This window comes from Neopsephotus bourkii, unplaced genomic scaffold (assembly GCF_033783945.1).
Source record: "Neopsephotus bourkii isolate Nb327-2 ecotype Australia unplaced genomic scaffold, CSIRO-AGI_Nbou_v1 NB_1825, whole genome shotgun sequence".
Lineage (NCBI taxonomy): Eukaryota > Metazoa > Chordata > Aves > Psittaciformes > Psittacidae > Neopsephotus > Neopsephotus bourkii.
Window position 1 is genome coordinate 7,868,419 of NW_026902298.1, and position 14,674 is coordinate 7,883,092.

General features: G+C 42.7%; 1 protein-coding gene across 4 annotated transcripts in view; it reads left to right on the forward strand.

Annotated features, from left to right (window-relative positions):
• Positions 1 to 14,674, forward strand: part of SHANK2 (SH3 and multiple ankyrin repeat domains 2) — a 339,902-nt gene that overhangs the window by 107,383 nt on the left and 217,845 nt on the right. For all 4 annotated transcript variants that reach the window (XM_061343497.1, XM_061343498.1, XM_061343499.1 and 1 more), the window contains 2 exons: positions 2,096 to 2,405; positions 6,928 to 7,097. In XM_061343497.1, coding sequence (XP_061199481.1) covers positions 2,096 to 2,405; positions 6,928 to 7,097 — 480 coding nt within the window. The remainder of the gene's footprint in view (positions 1 to 2,095; positions 2,406 to 6,927; positions 7,098 to 14,674) is intronic.

Below are 14,674 nucleotides of genomic sequence, written 5' to 3' on the forward strand. Positions count from 1 at the left end.
TGTGTGCTTTCTCCTTGACTGAAATTACAGTAGCTCACCTGCTTTATTGTACCTGGGAAAGATCCCCTATCTTCAGTGAAGTAATTCTGGGAGTCATATTCCGAATGTCAGAGCTACAGGGATGCACAGATGGCACGTCTGTGACATGTACATCAATGCAGAGGGTCCGTGTATGTTAATTTTGGAAGTGCTGTGAGTTCTCCTTAAGTTAGTGCTAACCAGGGCTGTCACTGTGACCTGTGAAGCACCCGGGTCCTTTCCGTGACACACTCCGCTGCTTTGAAACCTAAATGAATAACAAAGAACTTGGAATATCCTGAAAATGATACAGTTTCTGCCAGTTTCTAGCATTAATATTGGACTTTATCCTCTTTAACAGCTTTTAAGGATGACTTCTCTTATTTCAGCCTTGTTTCAAATGAATGGAAATGAATTGAAAGCCCTTTCTCTCTACACACTCTGCTCACTTGCTCAGTCGGTCTGATGCTATTGAGCTATTTACTAGAGAAAGTTACAGCTCATTAGAAATACCAAAGTTGTTAATTTAAAGTATTCAGCATCACAGATAATCCTAAACTGATTCTGGTGAAAACGACATAAACCGTTCTTCTCCTTGCACTCCCATCTTTATTTTCTGTTAGGAAAATGCTTTCAGTTTTGCTCTGAAACCTGAAGTGTTGGTGCGTTCTCTCAATTAAAGGCTGTATTTCAAGGCAGGACAGATTGACTCCTATGTATACTCGTATTTACTTGCTCAGTATGGCAGACATTCTTCTTGTGGTTTTTGTGTGGTTTTGAAAGGTATTGAATGCGTAGACATTCCTGGCACGTTATAAATGGCACTTTAGACATGTAGGATGATATTTTGTGGGGCTTCTTTCCCAACTGAAGAAGGTTTTTTTTTCCCCTGACAATTACAAGAGCTCAATGAAGTCCTCAGAATAATGCCAGCCTGCCTTTTGTTAGTTACACAACTGTGGCTGTTCAGATGTAAATATGTGCACTTTGGATCAAATCCTGACATAAATTAATGAGAGTAGTTGCATGAATGGGGACTGAGGCAAGAATGAGTTGTCAGGGTCAGCTCCTTTATTCCCTTATAATATGGGTGGGAAATGCTATTGCATCTGGGGATAACTGGGTGCCTTTTATAAGGAAATTTGCCTTCAAAGTTGCACTTGGAGCTGACTGACCCATTACAGTGAGGAGAATTGGAGAGCATAATGTCTGCTTGTAATAGTCTTGTGTGACTGCAGCACCGTACCAGTAATGCTGAGGAAAGAATGGGCCCTCTGGTTTGTAGCAGATCCTTATTGCCCTTGCTTTTGTTTTCTGTTATGACTGTTTCATCAACTAATATATAGCAGCCTGTGGATACAGTCATGTTCTCTTTGGGACACGGCATGTGACAGAGTGAGTGTATTACCCTGGGGTAATATGTTCTATATACAATAGTAATAGAGGCAGTAGAAATGCCTAGATTAGAAAGAACAGGATACCTGGGGATTACAGGAGTGTAATAGCGTTCTGCCAGGAGAAAAATCTCTGTCCTCAATTTTTAACCTGGAGGATGAGGGTAAGGTGACTGTTAACACTACAGATTTCAGGTTGGGCTAAAAACTAAAGCATCCCTAAACTTGGAAGCAAAGAAATCCTCCCAGTTTGGGTGCCAATGGGAGACGGAAGTTAGAAGTTCACACATCAAAAATGCAGCCCTATTCTGTAGATGTTCCTGTTCTGTACCAGGTTTCCTGGTTGAATATGACAACATAGCACAAATATGAACTTTGTGAGACTCAACCTTGGCCATAATGAGGTGTTTCCTCTTTCCTAGGCCATAGTTCAGACTATTTAGCAGACCTAACGCTGCTGGTGTCAACTGGCTATTCATTAAATCGAGTGAACAGGTTGACATTGCTCAGTTGTTTTGGGGTTTAATGATGTTATAATGAATTCGATTAGCTATGCAGGCAAGGTGGATTTCTGTCTTTGCAGAAGAAACAATGCCATCTGTTGCTAAATCTTTTTATGGGAGGTGAACATACATGAATGGTGAAATCATCTGTGATTACCCTGAGTGTCTTTCTTTACACAGTGCCCTTTAGAGAGGCTCCCACCTACTCAAACAGAAGGCGGAGACCTCCGAGCACCTTAGCAGCACCTCGGATCTTGCTTCGTTCCAACAGTGACAACAATCTGAACATCAACAACCTCCCTGAGTGGTCAGCCTCCTCCTCTGCTTCTTCACACCGCAGCCTTTCACCTCATCTACTTCAACAGATGCAGAATAATCCTAATGGAACTGTAAAAACTGTGGGGAGTTACACTCCATCCTCCCGGAGCCGCTCGCCATCCCTGAACAGGCTGGGAGAGGATGCCAAACGACAGCAGCACAGGCACATCAGGTGTGTTTTGGACTCTGCATAGCATGACATATCCCTAAGGTCATCACTGCCATCTTCTTTTATGCAGACTTTCAAGTTCAGCAAAGCTCAGCAGTGACTTAACACTGAGTTTGCACCTCCAAATCAAGGTGCGGGTTCTTGGGATCTTTTAATAGTTGAAATATTGAGTGTATTTAACAGCAAAGTAAAATGTTTCTGAGATACTTGGTCCCTTCATGAAACTATTGGTCATGCCAGAAACCTGTGTTGGAGCAGCTCGTGGGCGACGAAGCAGAGACAGTTTCTCTCTTTTGTAGATGTGTGCTGAACCAAGGAGTAAAACAGAGGGAATAACTGGGGGGGAATAAGTGAGGCTGTGTAGGAGGCTGGCTCAGAGCAATGGGGGTTTCTTGAGATGCTGCTGCTAGGTGTCATGGGTTTCTTTCATGATTATCCTTGCTGCAGGGTTTCATGTTCCCTGTGACTTTGCTGCTTTTTCTTTCCTCTTGAATTGCAAGTGTGATTCAGCAGGCACTCTGCAAATACCCTGCAGCTATGTCCCACTGGAAAGCAAATCCTGAATAATTAGAGTGCTGTAGGTATTGCAAGCAATATGATAAACCAGAGGATCATTTCTAAGCTTTCATCACAAATGTGGGCTTCAGCTTTGTGAAGCTACTGCCCTGTGAATAGGCAATTACAGGTTCACTTCAAGGAGGACTCAGGAACTGCATGTCAAGTGTGCAAGTGATGGAGCTGCACCAGGACAAGGGGGTGAAGCACAGGGCAGGAATGAAGGAAGGCAGAGCTGAGTAGTGACAGAATTAGAGCTTGAATAGTTTGACCAAATACATCTAATTCATTGATCACTTAAAAATATCTGACCTTACCTCTCCTGTTCCCTAATATACAAAACCCATCCACTGTTCAGAGCAGGAAAGGGCATGAGAATTGTTAAGAAAAGCAGGCGTTGGTTTCTGTTTGTCATTTGTACGTGTAATGGATCTTTAGCTGGGTTTTCAGTTCAGTACAATAAAACGTCATGAAGCTGAAGCTGTCTCCTATTACCTTGCACATTTGTCTTCTCTCCTTGGCTGCAGGCACCCAAACTGACAAGCACTATTTGTGACAGGAACAATACTGTTGGAGAGTGGAAACATGGTGCTTTGTGAAAAAATAGTTGTCTGAAATGTAAGAATCACTGGGAGGAACAGGAACCAAATTGCTTATGCCAGTGGTGTCATGCAGTAGAGCAAAACTCAGTGCCTTAAGGGGGCCTGCAGGAAATCTGGAGGGGGTCATTTTACAAGGGCCATAGGGACAAGACAAGGGGGAATGGTTCTAACCTGACAGAGGGGAGATACACATGAGATCTTAGGAAACAAATTCTTCCCTGTGAGGGTGCTGAGGCTCTGGCACAGGGTGCCCAGAGAAGCTGTGGCTGCCCCATCCCTGGCAGTGTTCAAGGCCAGGTTGGACACAGGGGCTTGGAGCAAGCTGCTCTAGTGGAAGGGGTCCCTGCCCGTGGCAGGGTTTTGGAGCTGGCTGAGCTTTAAGGTCCCTTCCAGCACAAACCACTGTGTGATTCTGTGAACTCACCTTACTTACTTGTATGTTACAATAAGGGCAAAATCTCATTGGGATATAATTTGGATGACACTTCCTCACAGAGAGCTGTATCAGCTTAAAACCAGTTTATAATGAGGCTTTGCTTAGGGCAGGAGGTGGCCCCGGGATGCTTCTCAGAGAATGAGTGCCCTCACATTCCCCTGGATGCTGCTGATGCCACCAGTGGGAGGGTTTACCTTAGAGTCAATAATTATTTTAGCTGGAAAGGATAAAAAGTGCTTTTTCATCAGTATTCCTGGGATAATACACTTCCAGCTCCTTGAAGTACAAACAGTCCTTTGAGATGGCAGGAACAATTAAATTACTTTGGAATAAACAACCATTTATTTGCTTTGACTTTATTCAACCACTTCCCTCTTCCCTTTCTGAAAGCACATCATTTTGAAAAGTAGCCCAAATGATAGTGGAAACCAGTTTAATGCCTGAAATTTGGTGGAAATAACATTCTGGTCTTTCTCTTAGTGCATCAGTATCACAGCTACTTAAAGTGCCACCCAGCTGCAGAGTTTCATATGCATCATCAAGGCTTGTTTCAGAGCTGTCCAGACGCCATGCAAGTAGTGAAAAGAGAGCTGGAGGCTCTCTAAGGACAACTAAAAGGGTTTTATATAGCATTTTTCCTGCAAGCAATGCCTTTTCCTGCCCCAGGCCTGTTTTGAAGTCAGGAATGGCATCTTGCAGGACTCTTTGCTCACAAATTTTGTTTAACTCTATGACCACCTACTTACTGTCAGCTAAATGTGGGAATTGTTGCTGTCTCTGCTTATTATTAGCAAATAATACATTCACCACGAAGCTGTTGCTCCCCTTAGGGATGAAAAAGCCTTTTTTGACATAGGAATAAGTGGGTTCTGGAGCAGAAGCAGCCATCAAGTTAAGAGTGTGATGAAGGGTTAATGAGGTTTGTAGGGTTGACATTGTGTAAAGGGGCTTGAAAGTGATGCTGAAAGGGGTTCATGTGAGGATTACAGCCTCTGTGGCTTTGATATTGATCTTCTTGTACCAAACTGGTGGTGTGGGAAGCTGGCACCCTTCCTGTGGGATTTGTCACTGTGATGAGTGAAAGAAGGTGCCAGCCCAGCCGCAGTCAAGGCTGAGCCATCAAGGACAGCCACCTTCTGGGTGAGAGGGAAACATCCACACATCTGAAACCTCCACATCCTCCTCCTGCTGCTTCATGGCATGGGACTTGCTGGGCTGGGAGCCCAAGTTGGGGACAAGGTGGGAGGGGAAAGATCTTTTATTTTGAAGAAGTCATCTGTGCCAGGGTGCAGTCCTGATTTCCATTAACAAACTGTCTCAGGAGAAATTCTGCCTTCGGTGTGAAGGTTAAATGTGCCATTTCCCCCTCCCCTTTGCCAGAGAGAAAATGAATGTATCTTCTAGGACAGGAGTTAAAGGAAATGTTGGGATGTAAAAGTGTGAATAGCTCCTACTTGGCTGCTGCCAGGCTAGGGAGAAAACAAAGCTTGCTACAAGCGGATATCAGATGTGTAGCAGCATTTTATACATTTGGATTCTGTCTGTGGTGATGACTGTTTCTTCACTTAAAAAAAAGGGGATGGAGCAAAAGAACTGAAACCCCAAAGTCATCTTTTCCTCTCTTCCTTTAAACAACTGTGAGAGTCAGCTGAGGTTTCTGATGCAGACTCCATCCCAGACATGCAACCCGAGCCCACTTTTAAACTCTTTATTAGAACCTGTTTACAGTGTAGAAAATCAGAACAACAAGGTGAAAAGAGGATGCTACTCCAAATGGTAAAGAAGTTACTGCAGGAATGTGGAACTGTTCCTCATATGAAATATCCACTGTGTTTTGGGGTTTTTTTACCAGACAACTTCTTTACCTATATTGACAGCCTTATTGACTCCTGTTTTGGTAGGAGTTTGGTTAAAAACAAGGGCAAAACCAAGTAAACTCGTATTTTATTTTGATTATTGCTATAAGCAATAAGTTTGAGACATTTTCTTTCCCCTTACAAGGAAGTAAGTGGAGTGTTAACAGTGCTAGTTCATCATTAGATCATTCTTCTTCCTTTGGTACCCTATGTTTTTCCTAAAAATCTTTATGAATATTCTTCTTTCTCATTAATATTTTCTGTTTCTAGACTTTCTGTGTAAGACCCCAAGTGATATCTCCTATAGGTTTGCACCCTCTTTAATATTTGCCTTTCTCTTTTTGTGTATTTTTGATGGTTCGGTCATTGTCTGGAGGTTTATCAATGATCTTATGCATTCTTCATTGGCTTTATACACCATAAGCAGATTTTGTGCTGGTTGATGACCTAGGGCTTCTCTGGGCATACCGTGCTGAAGTCACTGGGAGAGGTATTGATTACCATCAGTAGGGAATGATTTTTTGGAGGATATGTTAGGCCTAAGAACCATGTTTTGTGCAGACCTAAAACTGAGCTCTAGGCCTTGGAGTGATGAAGTAACTTGATTATTCAGTCCCTTTAGATAATGATTCAATTGTGTTGATTGCCCAGTTAACGTTACAGTATTACAGAGATGGCCATTCCCAAGAGTAACTGTAAATACTAATGTTTTAAAGTCTTTCTGACAAGTTGTGATGCATTTAATGTATGCTTTACATATCAATTTTAAACTTCATCAGGGTCTGTGAATGTGCAAATTTAATTTGCAGAGAAACTAAAAACTTCAGTGTCATGTGTTTTCTTTTCCATGCCATCATGGTCAGATAAATATTGATCCTGTTTCCTACTGAAAGATTTCAACCATTAAAAGGATGTGTTTAGGATGAGAAATGTGTGTTTTTCCTGCAGGGTTAGATGTCTTACTGGAAGACAATTATGTTATTCACTGCTTAATTTAATCCTGCTAATGTGATGGTAAGTTATTGACTTTGCCTGTTTTAAATACCCAGTTAATGTATTTTCATTTCCATTTCCAGTGCCGTTTACAGTCCTAGTGCCAACAAGGATGCTCTCTCTGCCTTGGATTATCAGGGTCCAAAACGCAAGCTTTACAGTGCTGTACCTGGAAGACTTTTTATTGTCGTTAAGCCATATCAACCTCAAGGGGAAGGGGAAATTCATCTGCACAAAGGAGACAGAGTCAAAGGTGAGTACCTAATGAATTTTGAATAACCATTTTCTTCTGCTAGATGCAGATTTTCCCTCAGAATTCTATTTTAGGAGGGAAATCTGTTTCGTAAAGGTGCTGTTATGTATTTGTTTCTTTGCAGGGTATCTGTTCCTAGATCTGTTTTGTAACCAATGCATATTTAGCTACTATTTCCACTGTAAATGACTTCCAAGTACTACTGAAATTCAGCAACACGTGCAGTAATAGCAGCATTGTCTTTTACACAGAGCACGTAGTTTGCTTCTGTAGTCATTATAGAAAGACAACTCCAGGGCTTTAAAAGGTTGTAAACATGTCAGCTATCTGAGCAGCTCAGGAAGGAAACAGGGATAAGGTCAAGTCTTTTCAAGCCCTTTCCTCAAGGAACAATGTATTGGTTAAGTAGAAAAAGTCCCCTTGTGAGACTTCGGGTAAGTAGGAAGGTAGGACCTACAGTAAATATCTTGGGGTGGAAGTGTGGCAGTGCATGTATAATGTCTGTCCACTGGTGCACTTCCCAACTAAGAATATGCTAAAAGCAAGGCCAGACTTTGTGTTACTATTTTGAAGACATTAAGTACATCCAGGAATGGCTGAGAAAGCGGGCAATGTGGTTTATGGGATTCACCTTCCAAGAGTGCATTGCTAAAGCTGTGGTTTTAAACATTCAGGTGCAACTGGTCAGGGAAGAAAAAGACTTTCTGCTCAGTTCATACAAAATAAATATCAATTATGAAAATCAAATAAAAGGGGGAAAGTCAGTGTCCTAAATAAGTGTCAGACAGCTGAAAATTTCCTGCATCACAAGTTACTTATCTTACAAAGTAGAACTTCAAATCATAGAATAGTTAGGGTTGGAAAGGACCTTAAGATCATCCAGTTCCAACCCCCCTGCTATGGGCAGGGACACCTCACACTAGACCAGGATACCCAGCACTCTGTCCAGCCTGGACTTGAACGCAGCTGGGGATGGGGCAGCCACAACTTCCCTGTGCAACCCATTCCAGTGCCTCACCACCCTCACACAGTAAAGAACTTCTTCCTTATATCTGACATGAACTGCCCCTGGTTTAGTTTGAAACCATTACCCCTTGTCCTATCACTACAGTCCCTAATGAAGAGTCCCTCCCCAACATCCTTATAAGCCCCCTTCATATCCTCCCTTGAGCCTGCAAACGGTAGTTGTTAAAAATGGGGAGCCATTAGAAGGGTATTTTGTGTTTTTATGTTTGGATGTGGCTGATTCTGAAGTGCCTGTGGGTTTAATCATTGTTGTTAACTCGAGCTCTCAGGAAGTGTAGGACAGAAACCTGCAGAATGCTGTGCTTAGAGATAAAACATACACAAGATTAATTTTAAATACAAGGATGAAGGAAGAAGGTGAAACGAAAGAGAGCTGGTGATGTCTATAGGGCTGAAAAGATTCTGGGGAGATTGTGCCCTGATGACCACCGGAGCAGTGATGATGATCTGAGGAAAATACAGCACAAGAACTTTTGGAAGAGTTCATATGAACACTTCATAAAACATTATAAAAGTTCCCAATTAGTGGGAGTTATCTAAGCTAGAGTAAAAGTAGCCAAACAAAGCTTTGAGGTTATAGGTTTTCTTGGGAATGCCAAGTACCAATTAAAATAAGTCCTAAACTGCAGAAGTCATCTTCCAATTCAAACAAAATAGACAGAGCTTGCATGGGATCAGCTTTTGGGACCAGCTTTTGGAACCTGTTTTGCAACCATCTGGGATATCATGGAATCATAGAATGGTTTGGGTTGGAAAGGACCTTAAGATCATCCAGTTCCAACCCCCTACCATGGGCATGGGGGTTGTCCCATGAAGGGTTGGGACAACATGGGGGGTTGTCCCATGTTGTCCCAAGGCTCTGTCCAACCTGGCCTTGAACACTGCCGGGGATGGAGCATTTACCACTTCTTCAGGCAACCTGTTCCAGTGCCTCACCACCCTCACAGTAAGGAGCTTCTATCTTATAGCTGACTTCCCCTGTTTCAGTTTAAACCCGTTCCCCTATATGAGACTAAATGCAAAAGGATTAACACGTAAGAGCACTTCATAAAAGCCTTCAGGCGTCAAAAGAATGGGTGCAGTCTAGAGAGGGGTAAAGCTACTTTAGGGGTAACTGTCATGTAAAAATGTAAAACAAATTAAAAGCAAATTAATCTTTTCATACCTTTACAAAAGAATACTGGCTCTTGGGCTAAATTATGAAGGCCCAGGGTGTTCCACATGGAGTTCTCACTGGAAGGGTGGAGGAACAGAACAGTAAAGAAAGGTGCTTGTTGGTCAGTTACAAGGAAATGAAGAAAACTTGCATATGGGGGGGGGGGGAAGGTTTTTAAAAGGCCAGCCAGACCTCTGCTCAATTGTGAACCCAGCAAATTCAGCAACCCAGGAGGAGCTGCCAGTGCCTACAAAGGGTGAAATTTTGGGGGTTGTGATTGGCACTAAATCACTTCCTACACGGTGTGTGTTTATCAAGATCTAGGAGGTGCCAACAGATAAGGAGGAGTGTGGCTGAGCACCATCATCTAGTTTTGTGGGACGTTGTACACGGTTGTGTTCTGTTCATTGGTTGGATTTAAAGATGTAGTGATGGTTTTGTTTGTGTGGAGGATGTAAGATTAACATGGATTCTTGCCCCTACAATAAAACAATGGAGACTCCAGGCAGTTCTGGAGTAAGACGAAGCAGAGAATGTGTTCCCTGGCAAAAGAGGAAACAGTGCACAGGGTTGATGCTGAATTTTGTAGAGGCATTTGTTATCTGGCTGCTTGTTTAAATTAGATTTTGTGACTATTACATGCAAAAATATTTCCAGAATAAAGGGTTAAGATTTCAATCATAGGATAGAATCATAGAATGGTTTGGGTTGGAAAGGACCTTAAGATCATCCAGGGCCAATCCCCTGCCGTGAGTAGGGATGCCTCACGCTAGACCAGAACTCCCAATGCTCTGTCCAGCCTGGCCTTGAACACTGCCAGAGATGGAGCTTTTATGACTTCTCTGGGCAACCTGTGCCAGTGCCTCAGCACCCTCACAGTAAAGAATTTCTTCCTTGTATCTAACTTGAACTTCTTCTGGTTTAGTTTCAACTCATGACCCCTTGTCCTATCACTACAGTCCCTAATGAAGAGTCCCTCCCCAGCATCCCTATAGGCCCCCTTCAGATACTGGAAGGCTGCTATGCGGTCTCCACACAGCCTTCTCTTCTCCAGGCTGAACAGCCCCAGCTTTCTCAGCTTGTCTCCATACAGGAGGTGCTCCAGCCCCCTGATCATCTTATGGGTCTCCTCTTGGACTTGCTCCATAATTGGACTTGCTCCAGTTATGACAGTAACTGCAAAAAAACAATGCAAGAAGAAATTAATCCACTTCTCAGCCACTTCTCAGATCTTGTAATAGCATGGTCTAAATTGAGACCTGTGATTTTTGTGGGGGACACTAACCAACGAATGTCAAAAAGCTGAAATAGAAAATAAGGTTGTGTCTGGTCTGTGACTTTTGAGACTTTATGTAGGGGGAAAATGTATGTTTTCTGGCTATAAATTAATTATTACTGTTAGAAAAAGGGGGACATACCCATCCAACATCAAATCATCCCTGCAGGGATTATCTTTTCAGCTTCAGGGGTGTGATTTGCACATTGAATTAAAGTCTGGCAGGGGTCTGGCAGTTGTAGGCACTCCTGGTTTAGAGCATTTCATAGAAGTTTGATGCAGTAAAGCCTGGTGAGATTTCTGTACATGTCAGTCTGCTTTCAGAAAAAGTGTGGAGGAAGAAGTGTACACAGGGGTTGTCAGTGTTATTACTTGGGATGAAACCTTGTGAAGCGGAATTTAAAGGCTGTTTGCACGGCAAGGCTGGAACATGGCCAGCCTCCCAGTGCTGAGCAAAGGCACAACTTTCGGAACAAGATCAAATCCTGTTTTGTGTTGCCATGTCAATGGTTCCTCAGTTGTCACAAAAATATGTCAGCAAGAACAATGCAAGGTCACGTAGAGAAACAAGGAGTCCAGGTGAACAAACAGTGCTGCTTTAAAAAGGTCTCAGTTGTGTAACAGTATTGAGGAAGCCATAGGTGACAAAAACCCAGGTTCAGTTAAATCTGGATTCACATCCCTGTTCCAGTCAAAATCTCAGTCAAAATCTCATTATTTATAGAGACTAAAAACTTTGCTCCAAGGTGAGAGATTGACAGGTTCCCTCTCCATCACCTCAAACCACAGGCAGTAGAGCTCTTAGAAGCCTCAGTAGTTGCATGCTGTGCCAGTGCCAGAACCACTGGCTATAGGGAGGTCCTGCTTTCGTTCTCTTTCTGAGCAGAAACTCCCCTTGCTACCTGATACATCATCTGACTTTTAGAGATCTGCTTAGCAAGGGCATGAGCCAGTCAGCACTGAGGTCTTAATTTTCTGGGGGTACACATACGTGTTTGGGGTTTAGCAACTCACTGTGTGCAAGTGCTTGGAGGAACCCCATGAAATTGAGTTTGTCCTCACTTTCAGCCTCACATTTAAAAAAGAACTTGGCAGCTGCACTGTTCTGTATAAAACACTGATGCTGAAGTACTGCCTTCTTGAATTGCTTTGGGAGATTCGAATGTGTATTGGCATTTGCAGTGGGATTCTGACCCTGGGGAGGTGCTCATCACATGGACATCCCATGGGACTAATCACAGCGAAGATGTAGCGAAGCATTCATTACAGGGATAAAAACCCAGAACAACATATTAAGAGAAAGGGATTAGTTGGGAGATGTTTTTATGGATTTTCTTTTTTAACTTGGTAGAATTAGAAGGGTCAGGGAGAGGGATGAATTCCTGAACTCATGATGAAAAGTTCTTTCATATGATGAAGACAAAGCAGGGTTATTTCTCTTTCTATAGCCACCAGAAGTGCATGAGTGACAGTGGTTCACAGTACTACTGAAGGAAAGTACACATCCAGAGAAACTGCTCAGGGAAAGCTGTCAATGGGCAATGTCCAAAGCTAATGTAAACTAAACAGAATGGTCTTGTATTAATAGGATATTACGTAGCCTGTGCAAAAATATCTGCTTTATTTTTAGTTGTTAGTCATACATCCTGACATCATTTGTGTCTGCCACTCAGAGAGAGGGGCCATGGCTGCTGTAAAAATAAACCTGATAATCTTTATTGGTGCAAGAACAACCCCAGTCTTATGTTTTCACATCAATGAAAAAGAGATAGGTTTCTTCCTCACTGAAACACTTTAAATATAGGTTGTTTCTATCTTTATTTTGTATCTAAAAGTCAACAGCAATAAATCTGCCACAATCCAAACACATACACACATAGAGAAAATATCTGCAGTATTTATTTTAATCAGCTTTTGTATTGCTAAATTGAATTCTGATACTTGAAATCAAGTGGCTCCTTTTATCATAAAACTCAGCTATATGAAGAGAACACAGTGCTCCAAAGTTCTTTGTGGGTAAAGAATTAACAATTTTCCAAGTCATGAAGCCAAAGTAATACATAAGTGTCTGTGCCTCCTAGAGAAGGTTGCTGTGACTCAAACACATAGTAGCTAATCTTGTTGGAAAGGTAACAGATACAGGTGCCAACAGCCTGGTGCAGACAATCTCCTGCCACTTAGAAACAAACCAAATCAAAACTGTTTGCAGAATCTGTTATATTAAAACATACCTGAAAGCATAGAATCATAGAATGGTTTGGGTTGGGCACGGATGCCTCACACTCGGCCATGTTGCCCAAGGCTCTTTCCAGCCTAGCCTTGAACACTGCCAGGGATGGAGCATTCACAACTTCCCTGGGCAACCCATTCCGGTGCCTCACCACCCTCACAGTAAGGAACTTCTTCCTTATATCCAACTTGAACTTCCCCTGTTTCAGTTTGAACCCGTCACCCCTTGTCCTATCACTACAGTCCCCGATGAAGAGTCCCTGTCCAGCATCCTTGTTGCCCCCTTCAGATACTGGTAGGCTGCTATGCTTCTCAATTGACCCTCGCTACAAATTCAAACCCCACATGGTTGCCCAGTTCAGGTACTTTGAGACTTTTGAAGACTCACCCTGGTCACAGTTTTGTTTCTCTTGTCTTTCCATGTGTTTCTATTACAGCATTTCCATTTGCCAGGTTCTACTTATTTCTTCCCATTTTCAGGTCCCAGATTACAGTATAGCTTGTCTATGGGTGGCTTCCCACTGTAAATTTTGCCTTTCCTCTCTTTCATTGCTTACCTTGTTATTACGAGCTCCCCTCTTTCACCTGGGCAGAGCTCAGTTTCTTTAACTCTTGCTGTGATTACAGAGATTTTCTAGTGCTCAGTATCTAGGAAAACAGGGAGTTATTTCAGTATCTCAACAGACTTGTCCATGAACCTTCTGAGATATCTCCTGGGAAGGCACAGTGGGCACATTTAAGAGTTTACCACACCAAGGCCTGTTCTCAGCCACACTCTCCAGGGTCAGACAAATGGTAGTAATTCAGTAGTAATGATTCGAGCATCTGTTCTGGGCAGAAAGTCAGGGGCTGTCAGCATTAGAAATACTGACCCTTGCAGCAGCTTCTCTTCTTCCAGTGTGAGCTCAGCAGCAGAGCAATCCAAACCTAGCGCTAACATTTTCATTTCTTATGAAATCTTCTTGTAAGTCATTTTGAAAAGGAAAGATTATTAAACCCCTGCTGTGCTTGAAGATATTGCCAACAGGCAGTGCTTGTGGGCAGGAGGGAAAGTTGGTCTCCAGGGCTTTAGCACTTGTTAGATTAGTAAATAAACTACTGGAAAGGGAAGAGCCTCCAAAATGCTGTTCTGTTTCTTCAGGAGCATTTTGTACCTTGTGTGAATAAATATGGCAGCAATATTTAACCTAAGGGGTTTGCAGAAACATTGCTTTGCTACTCTTTTCTATGAAGGATGAAATTAATGTGCAATGGAATATTAATCTTACCCAGATTCATTGGTCTGTTTGGCTTCTTTGCTGGCTCCTGACTTGATCAGTTTGATTTAAATTCCCAGCATAAATAATTATGTCTCATCACAGCTAATAACCTAACTCATTTCTTCAAGCTCCTATATCTGAAGAGCAGGAGAGAGCTGTGCTTCAAGCTGATGCATCAGAATGTTGTAGCAAAGACATGGCCTTGCTCCCGCTCCAGCAGGAGAGCTCGCTTTGCTGTCAAGACTGTGAGAAAGTGTTTAGGATGCAAGAGCATCCACAAATCCCCATCATCTTCACTCTTGACTGCTTAAAAGCAGCCTGCCTTATGTAGTCAGTAACTGGGCTGGAATATCCAGGAGATGGGGAGTACCAGAAGACAGAGAAGAGCTGTGAATGGTACATGAGCACACTCGCATGATCCCACACAACAGTACAGGCTCTGGATCTTCTGGACCTCTTCTTGAATTAATGCTCTCTACTCTGTAGTCCCTTGACGTGTAGCTTGGGCATTGCTGTGGAGAAGAGCAAACTCGACTCCGTCTGTACCTTCCTTGACAAAAATGGGGATCAACTTCACAAATGGATGCCTTTTTCCAATGCTTGATAGGAGTTTTCGTCCAAAATCCAAATC